At 35.4% G+C, this 19,308-nt stretch overlaps 1 protein-coding gene across 1 annotated transcript in view; it reads left to right on the top strand.

Annotated features, from left to right (window-relative positions):
- The first annotated feature begins 1,480 nt into the window (after window positions 1-1,480).
- ETV1 (ETS variant transcription factor 1) overlaps window positions 1,481-19,308 on the top strand; it is a 62,079-nt gene continuing 44,251 nt past the window's right edge. Inside the window, exons 1-2 of the mRNA XM_057373109.1 lie at window positions 1,481-1,812; window positions 11,177-11,230. Of these exons, the coding sequence (XP_057229092.1) occupies window positions 1,752-1,812; window positions 11,177-11,230 (115 nt within the window). The 5' untranslated portion in view covers window positions 1,481-1,751. The remainder of the gene's footprint in view (window positions 1,813-11,176; window positions 11,231-19,308) is intronic.

The raw sequence follows: 19,308 nt of genomic DNA, 5'->3' as shown, positions 1-19,308 counted from the left end.
AATCCAGGGAACTTTGATTAAGGAAGCCGAGAGTGGAGAAAGTTTTGTAGGGCCAAAGATTTGTAACTTGGTCCCATCAGTAGCCACTCAGGATTGTAGCTTGAGAGCTGTAGGCTGGTAATAGCTGTTAACACTTCTTTAGGTTACAAGGACTGTGTGTTTGCTACGCCTACAGCTCTGAAAGTACATAAGACATACAGGAAGATATGTAGAGGCCTGTAACTTACCCCTGTGTAAATCTTTTTAGGGTAAGAACTCATTGACACACTTTTCAAAATCCCTACTTGCCTGGAAAAGTAGATTGAAAAGAAACCAACTCTCTGGTTTTCAGTTAAATCATTTCCCCAGGTGAATGTGGGGTATCAGACCACAGGATAAATGAATAGCCTCTGTCATTTAAGTGTATGTAAATAGTTATCTGTCAGCGTTCATAAAAGAGGAAGTCTCTCTCAAAAAACAGTAAATTAAAAATAAATCATTTGTTAGCTTGAATATCCTACTTAGTTTTAGCAGACAGAATTTTTGTAACTGAGGTTTGCAAGTAAGCTCAGTGCTKCTCTGGTTTACTCCCATTCTAAGAAACTGATTTCAGTGAATTGCAAAAGATAAGCTGCTGCAAAATTCAGTCCATGAAGAAGGTGGTTTTAGCTTTAAAGAAGTACAATGAGTACAGCATAGAGGAAATAGTGTTGATTCTCATGTCATACTAAGTAAAACATAAGGGGAACTACGAAAGATTTCCCATTTCTCTTTAGCATTGCAGCATCTCAGGTCATGGCTTCAGGRTTTTTATATGATAGTTATGAACCTACTATTAAAAATACTCAGTTATTGCTCAGGCAGAACTGTGGAAGTCCGAACAAGCTTTATCTGGGGCAGATATTAAAGGAGGAGGCCTGAATTGTGTAAGAAGAAATAGTTCACCTGTAAGGTATATTATAATTTTTAACTTTTCRATGTATTGCTGAATGAGCCTTTTATACTACAGAGCTCTGGTTATTATACTACAGAGATTCTGCTTATTATTTCAAGGGCTGAAAATACAGTAAGTGCTTGGGGTTTTATTAATAGGTGTAGAAAAATCATTAAGTGATGCCTCAAAATGCCTGCTTTGTCTGTACATTTGACTGCCAAAACAGAATTAATGTATATTGTTCTAAGGGAAAAAATATATTTTTGAACATATTTTAATCTTCTGAAGAGATTAAAGGTATGAGTCGTTTATTCATGTCTTTATCTTTCTGCAGAACTCTTTCAAGATTTGAGCCAATTACAGGAGACATGGCTTGCAGAAGGTAAGGGAAAAAACTGCTTGTAAAAAGAGGAAAAACAACTCTGGAGGGGGAAAAAAAAGTCCTGAACTTGCTGTCTTAATGTTCARCCCAATTAATTGAGCTCTAAAAGAGCCACCTCATGTGTCATGCATACATTAGAGCCTCTGATGAGTTTGTCTTTGGGGACTCTGGGGCTGCTCTACCCAGTGTCATCACAAATTACCAGGAGAAATTGCTTCCAGCTCACAATCACATCTGCTTTTGGCAAGAACTAATGCACCAAGACTTCAAGTTCTAAGCCTCTGTTCAGATTTTAATTGCAATTGATCAGGTTTATATTATTGTACCTCGAGAGACTACATACAGCCAGAACTGGGCTTGCTGTTTCCTTTTCAGCAGCACATATAATTATTTGGTGTTCTGGTGGAGTACTTTTCTGATGGCAGAAATTAGTTTCTCTGGGTTCATCGGGACGGGATGCTTCAAGATTTAAGTGCAAGTGTCTTCTTTCCACCTTGTTCACAGCACAGAACATTAGGTGTGTATGAAATGCTTAACCAGTACTTTTTCTATCTTTTCTTGTTGTTCTTTTTTTTTTTTTTTTTTTAACACCTTTTAATTTTTTTTTTTTTTTTTTTTTTTTTTTTTGCAGAAACCTTTAAATATTTTGCATGCTATTTTTGTCTTTGTATTTGTAGTTGTAAGATTCTGTACCGGGTGATTGGAAAACTAACATCGGTCTGTTTTACACATGCATGTTCTTTTAAGTATTTTAAATAATCTTGCAGAGCACATTCTAGTGAAGCGAGATGGTTTAAGAACAGTAATAGATCAATCTGAATTTTGAGTAGTTGTTGAGAGATTCATTTAACAATAGCAAAAATGTGCTGCTGCATTAACAGAACTTTAACAAGTTGCAAGGTACCTTTCTGCTTGTTCCAGTCTATTTGTTTTCAGCAACATTTTCCAATTTTTTTTTCCTTTGATATTTGCAGTACTGTCTGTTTGAAGCATAAAGATTTTTGTGCATTTTCTGTTCTTATTATTTCTGGTCAATTTTTTTTATGTAAACTTCTGCATCTGAAATAGACATAAATTTGATGCAAATTAAAATAATCTCTCCAGATTCATCCTGATTTAAATGAATGGGAGTATTCATATATGTATAATTTTTTTTTCCTGTACAGGACTATACACAGCTTTTTATAGAAGAGATGTTTCGGTTTTGTGGTTTTTTGGGTTTTTTTTGTTTGTTTGCTTGTTTTTCTTTGAAAGGAGGGATATTGGGGTGAAATGTTTRCTGTTGATGTTCATAGAAAGAGGGAAATATTGCTGATGAATACTTGCCTGTGTCCTGGTTCTGTTTTAACAGTTCTACAGATAGTTTCTTTGCCTATAAGTAAATTGTGAGGTATTGTTTATCTTAATGACATTTTTATTCTYCTAGCATTATTTTTAGTATGGGGTTACTCTGTATATAATCAAAAAGTCCTCCTCGAATTAATGGAACAGAGAATATATTTTTATGAACTAATACAGTTCTTCCCTAATAACTGAAAACAGGATGTCCTGTACTAAGATCATTTTTGTAGTATAATGGTCAGATGCAACTGTAGCTGTCTCCCTGTGGTCATTTTCCTAAGGAACTCTTTACATTTTATCATCTCATTCATGTTAGCAAATCAGAAGTATGTTAAAATGCTACTCAAAAGATACTTTTTTAATGGAGAGGTTAGCTTTTAGTTTGATTTTTTCACTGGCATGGATGGTTTTGTTTCTGAAATATGATTAAATTACCTTGATCTTAAGTCAGAAAAGTACGGGCAGGTTTATAATGATTGATAATAATGGAAGTTTGAAAAATAATGCAGAATTTAAAACTAATTTGATAATTTCTGCAGGTACATAAATTAATGTAATAGCAATTTTTATTCTGAAGGCACTGCTTATTTTAGACTAGAATGACTTGTTTGAGAGATTTTTTTTACCTCTTTATCAGAGTGTATTTCACTGAATAAATTTAGATAGGTTTTGAGAGAGAAGGTGTCTAGTCCTGAGTCAGCTAGGTTGAATAACCTTTATAAAGGCAGGTAAAATAATCTGGGAAATATTCAAAACTAATAATAAAARAGTTACTTTTTTGCCTAATAGAGAGTAATAAAACATAAATAATGCTATTTGTCCACAGTATGTTGCAACTAAATATTACAGTTTTTCAGTGTTCTAGAAATACTTTAAGAAATCTCTGTTTCGGGCCATGCCATGATTTTAGCTGTTTCATGAAACACAAACTTTGCACAGCTTTCCTTAAGGCTAAACTAAAACTGAAATAAAAAGTTAAGATGTGAACATCTAATATTGAGCTATTAGCTTAATCCCAAAGTTCTATGAAAAAAACTCACCCTTAACAACTCTGGTATTCTTTATAATATGCTAGTGTTTGAGGACATTGTAGCTCTGCTCAAATGCCTGTATGGAGGAGCTTAGCCAGGAAACAGATTTTGAAATCAGACTTGTTTACCCATTGCTAGATGTGTCCATTTATGTTCTTCTGGACCTTCCTAGGCTAGAARTCTGCCAATTTGGCAGCATCAGTAGTGTTTACATATTTCTTTTCATAATGCTCTGGAGCCAGGGAAATGACCATGAAATTTTAAAACATCTTGACCCTTTTTAAGAAAAGCAGTGGCAGCTGACCAGGTTTCTCCCACTAGTTCAGATCCCCAYTGGGGAGTAACCAGGTCAAAAATCTACTTATTAGTTAGGAGAAGAAAGTGAGTTGCATTTTATGACACGCAAAAATAATGGGTGTGGATTTTTCATTGTTTTGCTTTCCCTGAAGCTGTCCTTGCTACATCACATATTTTAGCCTGAAGATTTATACAGTTAGTGTCACCTGTGACAAGTTGGTGGTAAACAAGTAAACAGAAAAGAAATGTATTCTTTTCCTCTTGGAGMTAGTGGGAGGTTCACTTGTATTAAAGTATTAATCCAAATGTAAACAATTCAGTAACCTGTTTAATATTTTATTGCTACATAATTAACAAGCTGAATACTACTTACAGAGCGCTCACAAATGTGTTCCACTAGCTACATAGTAGATTTTTATGGAAATGAGTTTTGTTTCTTACTCTGTGTAGTATTGTATACATAAGAAAGGATCTAATTTATTTTGATGTAAAACTTACTCTGACAAAGGTTGCCCATGTCAATTGTTACACAAGACAGAAGATAGAGTATAACTGTTTTCTGATGCTAGAAATTGAAAATTGGAAGCCTGTAATAATTTTTTCAATGTTCAACCTTGAAATAGTTAAAATTGCCTATTGCTAACCAAGACAAATTGTGATATTATCTTTTGGTTTATATTTAAATAACTCRGTGGCAACAGTATGACATGATAATACTATAAAATTACTTTATTGATTCCATGTATTTGRAATCAGATTGGTTCTGGCATATAACAATTGTTTGGTGACTTGAAAAAAATGGGTAAAATATTAATCTAATGTTATCTTGTCATGGTAGCTCTTCCTTCTTATTATGGAACAAAATGAAGAGAGAACAAATTGTTAAGGAGTGAGTGTGTGTCTCCTTTCTATGGTGAAAGCATTTGGTTTTGGGACATAATAGATTAGCAAAACCCTCAGGTTTTTATTTAATATTACTCAGATACTAATTTCTCCTATAGCTTGTTCAAGATACATAAAAGGCATCCCAAGCAAAGACAAATAATGAATTTATGCACTAGATCTGCTTAGAGCAATAGATAATAAGCTTCTCAGATGGTAATATACTAAAAAATAAAATATAATGTTCTTTGTGTGATTTAAAAAACACAGAAAAAGGTGAAGTGGTTTGAAATAATAGCTACAGGGATCAGGTTCATGCCTCTACCRCAACTCAGCTAAATAGAGTGGATGGCTTCTACAAACTACTAGTATTCAGAAGCTGCTTCTTAGTATCTGAATGTAAGTAATTTCTCTCAAATAATTAATGGCCAACTCTGGAATGAACTTTAGAAAATAAGTTTCTTCCGTATGTCCACCTAATGTGAAGGACCCACCAGTGTTGCAGTGATGTCTAAGCGAGTGCGGACTTGTAGTTTATTTCTTAAATGAGGAGGTGTGAAAGGAAATAGTTTCTAGTTCTTGAAGGATTATTTTTWATAAAAGAAAGTACTGGATCTTCAAATACTAGTCTAGTTAGAGTGGCTTTGTTTAATCTGGCCAACTAGCTTTTTTCTGCCAAAAAGTTGTAAAATTTACCCAGTGTAAGGCAGATGGTATGTGGCCACATTCAAGAACTATCCACATTTTTATAGGAGCWATAAGAGTCAAGAAATAAAATTTAATACCTCCATGGCTGAAATCTGTCTGACAGGAGCAACCTCTCTTAAAAACAGTGAAAACACTTCCAGTTTGTAGTACAGGGAATATCTGTTTGTTTTGGTATTTTTTTGGTGGGCTCCAGTGATCAGATAAATTTGAATTTCTAATACTCACAGCTCATGATCATAAATATCTGCACAAAAAAAGAACAGTTAGATTAGGCAAAATGAGAGGGAAGGGTATGTTATTTTAAAAAAATCCCTAAGAAATAAAACCACCACGAATCTTCAAGTCTGAAAGTCTGCACAGTAATAAACTTTTTCATGTTTTGTTTTTCTTGTTTGCTAGAAAAGTAAATAACCTTTACTCAAAATAATAATTTTCAAAAGTGTAGAGGGCTTTGCTGACCATGAGGCATGTAGCAAAAAASGTTAAATATACGTACTCATTTTAAGCTAACTTTTTTTCTCATTTTTAGTGTAGCAGCAAATGAAGAGCAGATTCTGCAAACCCATCTTCCTATTCCTAGGGATTATTCACATAAGGAAGAATTTTGAGATCTGGAGCTAGTTTTGAACTGTATTTAAGTTTATTAGTCAGAGCATCTCACGTTATGTAAAAAGGGTTTGGGGTTGTTTTGACAGCAAATCCASTGCTTATGGGAAATTATATTTTTTGCCATCTTGAAATTTACCACTRTTTTGCCTTTCTAGTGCTTCTTTGTTAGATACAATTGTTCCCGTGGAAAAAGACCAAACACAAACCAACACCCCCCACCCCAGCTCTTGCAGGAATACTTGCAATTTAGCCAATCTTTCAGATTTTCAGAAGTGACAATGAATCAAAGAAAACTCAATAGACCCATTACTGTTGAGGCCCGAAGTCTTATTTTAGCTGAGGCCAAAATACTACTGCTCATATAGAATTTCCTGTCAATTTCAATTTCTTTTGCCACTTTGAATAAATGATGGATATTTTAAAACTAATTGCTCTTACTCTAAAAGTGAAGCATGAGGTCAGAGCACACAGTACTGCAGGAAGTGTTCTGCTACCCAAAATAAAGTTTTAAGTGAAGCATTTTCAGCTTCTTGTTTTTCTGGAAAGTTTCCAGCTTTTTTTTTTAACAGGAACACCTTTCTCTGGAGTGCAGCTGAGCTTTTGGAAGCAGTTTGTGAGTGAGAGAAGGAAGAGTTAAGTTTAAGCCCTTTATACTTTGCTTAACTTTTCATTTATTAAATAACGTTCCTCAGCAGGTCTGTGCTGCATCTTGAGACAAAGCAGTGAAATCACTGTGTTTATGCCTAAAGTTCAAGTTTACTTTGCTGTAGCTTTCTGGAAGGGTGTGACATGAAAAGCTTGTGGTTGGGGCCACATGGTTCATGCTGGACTGTGTTTTTGTGAATGGAGGCAGAACTCCAGTTCTGACTGCTTGTCTTGAGGAATTGCTTCGGAGATCAGCTGTCTCATTCACTGGCAGAAAGAATGACTCATACATCTTCTGCCTTGTTTGGCTCCAGGTCATTGTTACAGTGGATAGAGCTGGTTTTAATTAAATATTAACTCCTTTTGTCCTGGATGCTTGTTAATGGGGACTTTTTGTTTACTTGCAATGAAAGCAAGCTAACAGGCCTGAGTTCTGAACCTTTTTTTTTTCTCCAAATTGCTTTCCCTGTGCAAAATGAGCCATCAGTTCAGCCTTTCAAAGAGTGTTTAAAGCTCTAAAAACTACAAACAAGTATTAAGTATTTTTGTGCTGTGGATGTTTGCACTACTCAGTAGGTAGTGAAACTGTAAAATCTAAACTGATAACATCTTCAAAATCATCAACATTTCTGCATGCTTTCCAAATCCTCTTGAGACATTATAGCTATCGTCAGAAGAAAAAGAAGACTTTTGGTAATATTCTAGTCTGAGTTGGATAGTTTATGCTGCAGATGTTGTCTGCTTCAGGAGTCTGAGACTTGATGGCTCTGAATGTGGAATGAACTGCTTCTGCTATAAGCAGTAAAAGCCACGTGCTTAATATCCTTCAAAACCTTTTATTAGTCTTTCAGAATATACTTACTTGCCTTCTCAAACCCCCATAATTAAGTAGCTCAAGGAAATGTTCTCATTCAGATGGGTGATCATTTCAGATTTTTTTTCAATTTCCCTCTGAATGGCAAAGTAAAAGAATATAAAGTTTTGGTGATTTATGCAATGTGTCTTGTGCATGTTAACAGAAGGTTTTATGGCAGCCTTGCTAAGTTGCAGGATTTGTGAATGAAAGAGGAAATGAATGGCCCATGTATGTAAATGTGTAGACAGTTGMGACACTGCAAGCTACGTTTTTCTTTCAGACATTCATGCTGAAGTGTCTTTACTTGTCTATTTAATTCGCTGCAAAATCTACCTGTAATTATCCAAAATCCAGGTACAGAAGCTCTCTTCTGCTTGAGTAATCGGATGATGCATCCCAATGATTTAGCATCTTACAGCGAGGTGCTGGTGGAAGGAGCCTCTGTAAGGCGATGAGTGCCTGCATTTCAGCAGCCTGATCATGTGCAAGTTTCAGTTCTGCTTGTTTAAGAATAATATCAGATTAAGTGAAGAAATAATTTAAGGTCTCATTTCCACTAGTTAGCAGGTCCTTTTAATTTCTCAATATCGGCTTGTGGGCTCATTTCTAAGGTACTGATGCTGCTAAATTTACATTCCAATAGGAAATGCATGTTCCTAGTTTGAATGTTTTGGATGTTGTTATTTGTTTTGTTTATAATTGACAGGGTTTTAAACACTTCTTAACTTGCTGTGTTCCTTTCTCTACAGAGGCTTTTAAGGCTGTCTTAATACTGCATTTAAAGTAAATTTTGACAGCGTTGTCTCCACCTGTTACTAGGGTACTGATAAAATGATGTACTCTGTCTCTGTTAAATATGCCTTCATAAATTTTGGGGATCCATGAATGAAGTACATTATTCTTGTTTACTCCATAAACAAGAGCAAGTCATGGGTAATGGCAGTAATGTAGTGGTTTCCATGACAGTTTAACCAGATATATTTTATTTTTTTCTTATTCTATGGCTGGGGAGAAAAAAAAAAAAAGAACCTTACTTACTGATATATGTATAAATCTCTACAACAGATATTTTTCTGAACTAAGTCAAACTGATAAAACCAGAATGAAGCACTGGTGAAGCTGTCTAGTGTGCAGAGTACATTGTCTAAAAAGTTATATGAGATTTCTATCCCAGTTCTGCAATCACTAGATGTAACCTCTTTATTTAAACAGGAGGGGTTTTGTTTTCTTTGAGGCTTTTTAAGATATCCTAGATTCACAAATTTATATATATATGTATATATCTACGTATACATTTGTGTATAAAATGCAGGTGCATGATGAAAAAATATTTCCACTGGCCTCCTTGCTGCATTTGAAAAATGATAGCTGGCATAAGAAAAGTGTGTGGGAGGTGTCGTCTGTAAACAAGTTACTTCATTGAATTACTTTGAATGTACTCGCAGACGCTTGGAAAACAATTGGAAATAGAAGAAATCCTTAGGAACTGATTTTTAAGTAGAAGATCTTTATTTTATAATCAGATTTTTCTGTGATAGTCAAATAGCTGGCATTTTTGTAAGGAAAATGCCAAACATTCRCACGTAGTCAATTGCATGAAATGTCAGAAATTGCAGAGTGTTAGTATTTGGGCTCATCCTGTCCCTGAGTTCATTCTTGGTGAAACTTCTGTGGTTTCTCTGGAAGAAGGAGAAATTGAATGCATGAGAAACACTGGGAATATTTGGGTTGGTAGCGTTTCGTACAGCGTCAAACTTCGAGGAGCCAACATGTCCTCAGAGGTACTGGTTTACTGTCATGTTTGATTTAGTTTTTGGTTTCCTTTTAATCAGAAGCCCAAACAACAAAGCCACAGTAGCTRTGGGTTTTTTTTGTATTTTTCTTTTTTTGTTCAAAACAAGGCTAATTACACTTAGTGTATTTATCTTAYACGTCTTTTCAAATCTGTATTTCTACATTTCCAAGGTCATTTGTTTTTAAGGGGTATTTGCTGCAATTAAGACAGTAGGATTTTAATTTTATTTTAAAACCCAGAGCAAATAATTTTTCAGTTTAATGAGCCTGATTCTGAACTCTTTACCCAGGAAAAAAAACTTCCAGTTAAGTCATTAGAAATATTTCCTGAGTAAGGAGTGGAGATCTGGTCCATGAAGCGTACTGTGTTCACATTCAAAATAATTGTGAGTAATTTTAATTAAAAATAAATTTTTAAATCAAACGAATTACATTAAAACTAGTAGTACTTGCATATATATAATGGGGAATATGCACTTCCTATACTAGAAAGTACTGTGAAGGGCATTACAGTTATATTTTATCATTTAACATATTTGAGAATGTTTGATAGTCACAGTTTCGATAAATGATTATGTAAGCAGCATTTACCTTTCAAATCTTGTTAGGTAACCAGATCATGGCAGATGTTAACTTTTAATTAAGATCACATGAATTATTTGCTTGTCTTTATACAAGAACTATGTAAAGTATTTTTAAATGACAATTTTATGCAGCTTTGCTGTGGTGATTCCAGTTAGTGTGTATGTTGAGGAAAAGATGGCAAAGTTAAGAGATGATAAACTGTATCTCTCTCGGGATGTACCAGAAGCAGTCATGCTCCGAGRATGCCGTTTCTCAGTGTAATGTTACTCAGTCAAATAACTACAGTTATTTGGATGTATTCATCTGTAATAAACATTTAGTGGTATTTCAGCATAAATGGTTTAAATGAGTTTACCACGCAGTTTGAGAGATGGCTAATGTCTTAGATATACAAGGGAAAGGAACTGTGGTACCAGCGGAGCAAAATTATCTATCAGCAGACCGTGAAATTATTATATTTAATAGCTCAGGTTTGTGATGGAAGTTTCCTAAAAGCAAAGACGATCTTACGTAAGGCAAATGGATATTTATAATGATCTTTGCTTTAAGTAAATCTTTTTCGATGTCTGAAATGTTGTCATTGAACCAGGAATTCTGTGGTCCGGTATTTTTGAATATTTAAAACAATAACAGAAAATCCCTACTGTGTTGGCTGACTGCCATGAGCAATTGGAATCACTTTTAAGTAAGCCGAAGGTGTGGTAGTTTCAGGTTAAAGAAGCATAAGCGTTAATCAGTAGGGTTTGGTTTTATGCGGACTTTATGTGCAGATATTTTGCAAATGAGCACTGCTGAGTTTTACCAATGGCATGGTAGGTGCAGACCCTGGTACAGGGAGTGAGGCAGGGCCAGTGAGCCCCCACATCCTCCCATTCCCACTGCTCTGTGCCGGGGCTTCTCTGGACTCCCACCGCACCACGCAGCTTCACCTCAGGGTTTATCTGATATTAATATGATGCGCTTGCCTGATTTTCATTCTCAACAATGAAGAAATAAAAAAAAAATCACAGTTTTAAACTTGGCTGTGCTTTGAATTAAACACAAGAGTCTTTATTTATGCTTTAACGACTTCTTTTAATTCTTGTTTCTTCTTTTTTTGTTTGTTTGTTTYGTTTTTGTTTTCCTTTCTTCAGCTCAGGTACCTGACAATGATGAGCAGTTTGTGCCAGACTATCAGGCTGAAAGTTGTAAGTATATTACAAATCATCACTTTCTTAAAATATATATATTTGTATATTTGTACCTCTGTCTTCATAAATGTTATTTATTGTGTCATCTGCGGTCATGTGATAGCTCCTTTTGCTGCTCAGTGACATCAGWGTGATGAGTAGATAAAGCAAGTGGTATTTTGATGTGCAGCCAAAAGAACTTGTTTGGGCTGAATGTATAACCTTTAGCAGGGGGCCCTTTCCTGTCATTTCCACCCACAGCCCCAGGGAAGCATGGAAAAACTTAGGTTGTGGAGGTGGAAGGAGTTTCTTTGTCTGTAGAGTGAGCAGAGGAGCTTTTTAGCCCGTACAGATCAGATACTGTGGAATGTAGGATGCATCTCTGCTGAGCAGCAGTCAGGCTGCTCAGCACATTTTGTGTATAAATAAATAAATAAAATTCTCCACGTAATCAATCAAATATAGCCACAGCTGAAGCATTTTTAAGTTGTCTTAGCATGTGGCATTTTGTTGCTCAGACAGTATTTTCCTTTGAGTTAATCGGTGAAAGCAGGAGTTATGTTAAGGTGGGTGCTTTGCATTGTTTTCTACTTTCTTAACAAGAGCCTAAACTTATTTTTGTCAGCCTGTACCCCTCAAGTCTTGCCTTTACCTGATAAAATGCTACTATTCTGTTAAATTCGGCTCTCTTTTGCTCTGCCTGCTCTTCTGTGATATTGGGTGATTGCAAGGGCATAGCATGAGAAACATCTGACAAAGTCACAGACTTTTGGGGGCTTCTTTATGCATTTTTCTTCTTCATGGCAAGGCTTCTCCCCACTATCAGACTTCTCTTCTAAACTGTATCTGCTGATTGTGGCCAAGCACATGGTCTTCCATTTTGCTAAATAATTTAAATAGTTTATCCTATCGGAGTGAATTACTGCTGTTCACTAAACCAGATAGCTGTTAAACACAGCTTTCATATACTGAAATGTTAGGATTAATATTAGAGAGATTARGAAGAATTGCATTCAAATAGTCTTTAACCCAAAAACCAAATTCTCACTTGCTGAATTTTCCCATAAATCCTTTAGGTTTTTTTTCAGTTATTAAGAAGCTGTTTTAAGAACAATTTATTAAGRGTATTTGTAACAGCATTTTGTGAGGCAAAAAAAAAGCCCACACTTTTTAAAAAATCCCCTGGAATTGTTGCTGTACAGGGTAGTATCCCTGCACAGCAACAATTTAATTYTGTTTTTCCTGTACATATGCTAACCAACAATCATTAAACTTTGAAAGTTGCCTTTTATAACAAAGGTTTGTTTTGGTTTTTTTTTACCTCTGTCTTCAAAGACTTTTTTTTTTTAAATTAAATTATAATATGAAAGACAAAACAATCTATAAAGTGAAAATTAGATATGTTACTTTATATGTGGATCTGTATCCAAATACAGTCATTCATGCATATATCCTTTGTGTAAGAGTACAAAGTTCAGTTGRGGCTTCTATTAACCCACAATTATAGTTACACAACCAGTCAATGATTCTTGGAAAATAATTTGTGAACTGTGAATGAAAAGCCCCATTGAAGCTGGCCACTGCTTTTAGTGATAAAGAAATTCTCCTAATATGGCTATTTTATTAATGCTGTTGTATTTCAAAGTTCCTTAGCCACAGCTTACACAGTATTATCAAAGGAACATTTATTTCTTCATTTCAGTTGGTTTCTTTATCTTAAGTAAAGGTCAGGAGAGCTTCCTGGAGAGTTACTCTGGCAAAGGTTATGGAGTTTCAGACATATGCTTGGATATAATGTATGTAGCTGTGGGCTCTGCAAAACAGGAACGGAGATCAACATTACCAAAGCCATGGGGAAATTACTGCTGCAGAAGTAGCACAATTGTGACTGTTTTCTCTAGGATCCAAGCCTGCCTTCAAACTCCATTATAATGACTTGCTCTGTATAGTCTAAAACTGTGCAGTACTAAGCCCATTACTGGCAGCAGTCTGGCTGAGACACTTGACTTGTTTTTAAAAAAAAATATTTAAAATTCTTTTATTAATTTTAATTTTCTTTTTTTTTTTACATGGGAGAGAATGGAAAAGGTTTTGTAGATTTAGTGTTTAATACATTTAATTGAGCCAAAAATGGGGAAGGACAGAAGTGTAAACCAATGAAGGGGGTCACAGCCACTTTAGTTCAAAGGCATCYAAACTAAACTGTGCTTTGCTGCAGAAATTTCCTTTATGGAGCTGTATAGGGGTAGGGGGGTGTGTGTGGTGTGCAAAGTATCTAAAGAAAACTGACGTGCTCCAGTGAAACAGTTACAGTCTGCAGTCCAGGTACAAAAAATAATGGCATTTTATTTCTTGCTTCATCGCTTGAGAAATGGGTTTTAAAGCTGAGACAGATTTGTGCTGTTAAATTGAAACATTAAAAGGAGACTTGAAAAGCTCCGGTAACAGTAGCAGTTCTGAAACAATGTGGTTAAAATTTTCTTGCCTAGAAATCACCAGTTTGGTGATTTGAAGAAGTCAGCTCTTGAAGTAAGATGTGGAAGGTAGAGGAGGAACCGATACTGCCAAGATCATGTGCTGTGTCCTAGCACTGAGCAGGATTAAATGCCTCTTACAGTGCTGTGGGTTTTGCAATTATTTTCTTTAATAATGATTTTAACTAGTGAAACTGCACTGGTATTAGTAACTAAGGGAAACATTTAGTTTAGATTAGATATACAGTCCACTTTATCCACTCAGGGATTTAACTTCAAAGCTAGCTTGGGACCAYGAATATTTCAATTATGAGTTGCTATTAAACTTCAATCAGTTTTCAAAAAGCAAACATAATATGTGTATTTATAGTTAGGTGTGGGCTCTAGATATTATGAGTGAGATCAACAGCTAGCATAACTTCATGTTGTAGTATTGACGTTATTGGAATTACGCATATTTCTATTAGCTAAGGATCCAGCATGTCAAGCTTCCCCTTAATGCTTTAAGCTTYAGTTTACCTGTTTAAAAGTAAATTTTGTTTTGTTACCCCTTTATGYCTTCTGGAAAAAGGTCCTTCCTACCATTAGAATCTTAGTGATGCCTGCACTTTCAAACCTTTCTTTTGTGTCGTCAAAGCCCCATCTTCTCTTACCGTTTTATTAAATCTTTTTAACTTGGCTTACCTATCACAAAGAAGTTTTGTTTAGAGTGAAATGTCGAGTAGATAACAAGTAGCTTGTTTGGATGAAATTAGAAAAACAAAACACAATTTAGTTTCTCGTAACTTTCTGCTTTCTGTGGGCATTGAACTTCTTGAATTCTAAGGGAGAAAAATGTGTATGAAAAATATATTTTTGTTTAGTTTTGAAGTTGCACTGGAAAAATATTGAATTGCATATTAAATAGTATAATTTTCTTTTTCGTTTCCATTCTTGCAAGAAATAAGTGATAAGTGATTCCTCACTTCTACAGGCTTTTATTTAAAAATTTAGTTTTGGGCAGGCTGTTTTGGCCTCTTTCTGATTCTGCTTCTGTAATGCAGTTTACACGTTTGCTCAAATTCAAGTGACTTCCTAATGACTGTTTTTTGACAATGAGATGAAAAGTTGCATAAAGGAAAGATGTAAAAATCTGTTTTCTCTTAAAAGGTGAATGTTTTGGTTTGCTTTTTTTAAAAAAAAAAAAAAAAAAACCAGTCTTCTATATGTGACATTCTTCCAAATTCTTATCCAATTCATAAAACTTAATTAAGCTGGTTTTCTGTCCATATAAAGTCAGTATTCACATTTGGAGAAGGGTGACCTGTGCTAACTTCCTCAGATAAGGTTTCCTATTGTTTCAAGTCCATTTTCATATACTGAGGAGGAGCCAGATCCTGAACTGGTTGTAATCAGTGGCAAGGCTTTCAGATACTGTAGAACAGCAAGGACTTTCCACTCCAGGAGTAAAAATGAATAAAGTGTTCAGTTTGCTCGAAGTCAATAGCTGTTGAGGTGAAGATTACTTGCTCCCATTGTTTGGATGGTTTCTGTGACAGACACAAGAGGAAGTAGGTAGGATTTGCTGATGTTTAAAAGATGTGGTTGGCAAAGAAAACTTGGTATTGTCAACAAAACACTGAATTGTAATGCGACCTTGGTACAATTGGTTATAAATGGGGATTACTCTGCACCAAACTAGATTGCCTGGTGTCTTAATAGCATAATCATGTTTTATTTTGTTTTAATATTATGTATTTGCACAGATCTAGTTTTTCAGAGTTTTCTTTTTCTTTTTTTTCTTTCTTTTCTTTTGCCCTGAAATGTCAGTTACATATTTAAAACTAATGATAAATTCTAGATTTTGGATTTTATTTGTTACTGAGCTTCTGTGAATGAGGATTTGTCTTGTGCTTTACCTTCTTGATCAGTTTCCTTCCTTCTCGTTCATTTTGTTCCTGTATTGTTTCCGAGATCATCACAGCCTTACCTTAACGCTGCCAAGGGGTAAATGTTAGTGTTAGACCACATCTGTTGACAGTAAATGGGAAGAGCTGGCTGTAAAATCTGTGCTCCTCCATGTCTGATTAAACTTTAAAATAGGAAAAATACTTTTTCTAGTAGTGATTTTGTCGCTGATCTTTCATGACCTTTATTCTTTCTCTTACCTCTTTTTTTGTTCCTCCAGGTTTAGCAAAGGAGCCCTTTCAATGTAGATGCCAGGAGCCTTAAATTATTCAGGGATGTGCTTTTTAGATGCTCTGGCTTGCAATCTTTAAAAGCCTGCTAAAGAGAGATTCTTTACATAGGCTTCAGGTAGCTGTATTCTTCTGTCATTTTAAGTAATGGTGTAGGATATTCCAAATGCAGTTTAAATGAGGAAAAGCTTTAATATTTATTTATATATTTGCAGCATACAAAATAATGATTTTTTTTTTTTGCATTATCAGATGAGAAATGCTTTGTTTGTTTTATTTTCTTTCTCTTTCTTTCTGTGATTTAAATTTCAAATGTGAATTTCAGAATTAGAAGAGCATTTTCTGCTTGCTTTAGTATACCAAGAGCTGGTGAGCAATTTAGAGGTTCATTTTCCCTTATTTTGACATATTTAGGAGAAAAAACCCATGCAATTAAAGTAGAAAACACTAGAATACTAGAAGTTCTGACAGGCCTGCTGAAGTCAATAAATGTGGTGTATTTATTGGATTTGTTTTTGGTTTTGATGCAGAATGGTTTAATTTTGCAGCTTCTAGAAAAATTTTAGTGGACTAAAAAAAATGACATTTTTTTTAATGTGATGATTCASTACATAGGCAGCTGGTAGTCATGTCTTGGTAGTGCACAGTGTTCTAGAAATTGCAGTTGGTAGCGTTTCGGTTGTCTGTGTATGGCAAGTTGCACACACCAGGATCTTTTCAGGTTTTTTTTTTTTTTTGAGTCTTTTGTTTGATTGTTTGTGTTTGGGGGTTTTTAGGATCTGGGGGTTTGATTTTTTTGTTCTTGTTTGATTTGGTTTTGTTTGGAGTTTTTTTGTTGTTTTGGTTTTGGTTTGTTTTGTTTGTTTGAATTTGCCTTTATTTAGAGTCTGTGTGTCTGGCATCACCTTTTCTTTGAATATAGCTCTGGGAGTGTGATGCTACAGCAGGCAATCCGACTGATATCCTGCAAGGTGGTGCTGCTTATTCCTGGTGCTGAGCTATTCCCTGGTAGGGCTTTCTGCTGCAGCTGTGTTTTGTTTCTTGCCACTTGTCTTGAAACTACTTCCTTCCATAGGTCAGATGTTGTCAAATACGGAGACATTTGCTTACTTCTTTTAGTGCGTGCCCGACTGTGATGGATTCTTTCTTAAGGGCTCKGAGAGTCGGGGCTCTGTGGTTTGTTCCTGCCTTTAGCTTTGCATGACCTTGGGCATGTTGCTTAACATCTTTGTTTCTGGTTTGAAGTAGGCACAGAAATGCATGTATCACTCTGCTGTGAGATACACAGCTTTCTTAATGATCACTTATCTGGAGATCTCAAAAGCATTTTACAAAGACAGTCCAGTGCAATTGCTGTTGTAAGAGCTGGAGAGGTCAGACTTGAGGAGTCGATGCTGACCACCTTATCTCCCTTCAGAGTTGCCTTAGATAGCCTTGCTTCTTTCATTGTATCCCTGAGCACTTGTTTCCTTTGTTTAAAGCAGGACTGAAACTGTTACCACCTGTTAACTTTTTCTTTTTCTTTTCCTTTTTTTTTGTTGTTTTTTTTTTTTTGTTGTTGTTTTAATTCCCATTCAAAAGAAATTCAGATTTAGTGTCTTTAAGAAAATGTTTTGTGGCTCATTGATGGGCATTAGCCTGTGCTAATAAGGATTTTGCTGTTCTTTTTCCTCTAGAAGATTTTTGGRTAAATTTAAATCTGCCATAGTTGTGACAATAATTACAAGATTTAATTATTGAAAAAGTTTCACCATGAGGGAGAGTGTCGATCTTAATAGTGGAGAATTTATGCATTTGCTTTGATTTTAATAAGCAGTTTCAGYTTGTTTGCTTTTCGGCTTGTATTTTTTTTTACTAAATTTCCAGATTTGAAGATGCAAAGATTTAGGATTCTCCTGGATTTCAGTAGTTGTAGGGGCTCACAGATTATGTAAATGCTGGTGCTGGCAGTAGCACTGTGAAACAAATCAGTAGCACTGTGAAACAAATTAGAAAACCCTATCAAGAACATAGCTTTTGATTTTTAAAACTTTTAAAGTGGAAGCTTTCTTTCAGAGTACCCATCAGGCTGTGATGTGAATTTTATTGCAAATGGAAAGGTACCTCTGGGCATCCTCAGAGACAGCAGACTCCTTTAACTGCAYAGGACCAACCTGAACCTGAGGGTCTGCAGCCCAGGTAGCTGGACAGGGCTCTTCTTGTGGGGTTTTGTACCCCTGTCTCCCCCCTGCCCGTCCACTGCCATGTCACGGCTCAGCCGAGCTGAGTTTGTTTCCTTTCCTTAGAGCCCCATCCTTGTTTGCTGCTTTATTGCAGATTAAAGGCTTGGGTTGCATGTGAAGGTTATCAGCTAATGAATAAACTTCAGTCATCCTGTCCTGTGATAAATCTGTCTGTAGATCAAAGATGAAGCATGTAGACCTTTTTTCTTTCAAATGGTAATTTCTTAAGGCTGTCAGATCACTTCTTAAGGTCTGTTTACATAAAAACAAAAACATTAAACATATTTTATTCAAAATGTTGAATTCTCAGATTTGAGAAAACCTTCTATTTCCTCTGTGAGGAAGCCTCCCCTCCTTCCTTTTGTGAAGGTCCCATCTGTGGAAATACAAGTGATCCTCACATTGTAACTTGTGGTCACGGCAGTATTTTCTTAACACTACAGTTATTTCTGTTTTCATCCAGATGGTTGTTAATTTCATAAATTAAGTATGTATATGTAATAGAACATTTTTTCAGCTCCAGTTGTGTTAAACAAAGCATGCATGAACTTTTTAGCTTCATTTTCACAAAAAACTAGGCAAGGCAGACTGAAGGGTCTTTGTGAGTCTGTTTTGATACAAAATCCTTGTTCTCCCAAAACTCTTTTCCATGCAGTGTTTTTGCAAAGTGAGTTTTGTATTTCAAGAGCAGTCTAAATAATGACTGCAAAATATATAAGCTCTAGAAAATAAGGAGGCACTCTGCAAGCTGAGTTCATCCACTTCTATTTATTATATGTTTCTTTATGTAAAATGTATGTGTGGACTGTATARTTTTTTTATCTTTTTACTTCTGCTTGCTGCCTCAGTGACTGGRGATAGAAATCAGGCTCTCCTACAGAGTACTGTGAAGTTTTCAAGGGGCATGGCAGTTAAAAAAAAGAGGAGAGAGTGAAACTCCTCAAGACATCAGTTAAGTGCTGAGGAGTGTATGACACATTTGTGTCATGTAGGACAGAGATAGCCCTCTGTAAGCATACGGGGAAAATAGCCCTTGTTTCAGGTTCTAAGTCCTTTTGGTTTGCTCCTGTGCATTTCAGAACTAGGAAGTAATTACAGTGAAGCCATTTATAAGCTGATAAATATGCATCATAAATGATTATATTTATTAATTCTTGTGAGTTTTAGGAGTCATCAGTGTTTTTTCTAGGAATAATCTAAACCTAGTCTGAACTTGTAAATGG

The sequence above is a fragment of the Malurus melanocephalus genome, unplaced genomic scaffold, assembly GCF_030028575.1.
Source record: "Malurus melanocephalus ecotype Western Australia unplaced genomic scaffold, MMel_1.1 scaffold_185, whole genome shotgun sequence".
In the NCBI taxonomy this organism is placed as follows: domain Eukaryota; kingdom Metazoa; phylum Chordata; class Aves; order Passeriformes; family Maluridae; genus Malurus; species Malurus melanocephalus.
Note: the sequence above shows the minus strand (reverse complement) of the source record. Positions and strands in the feature narration are given on the sequence as shown.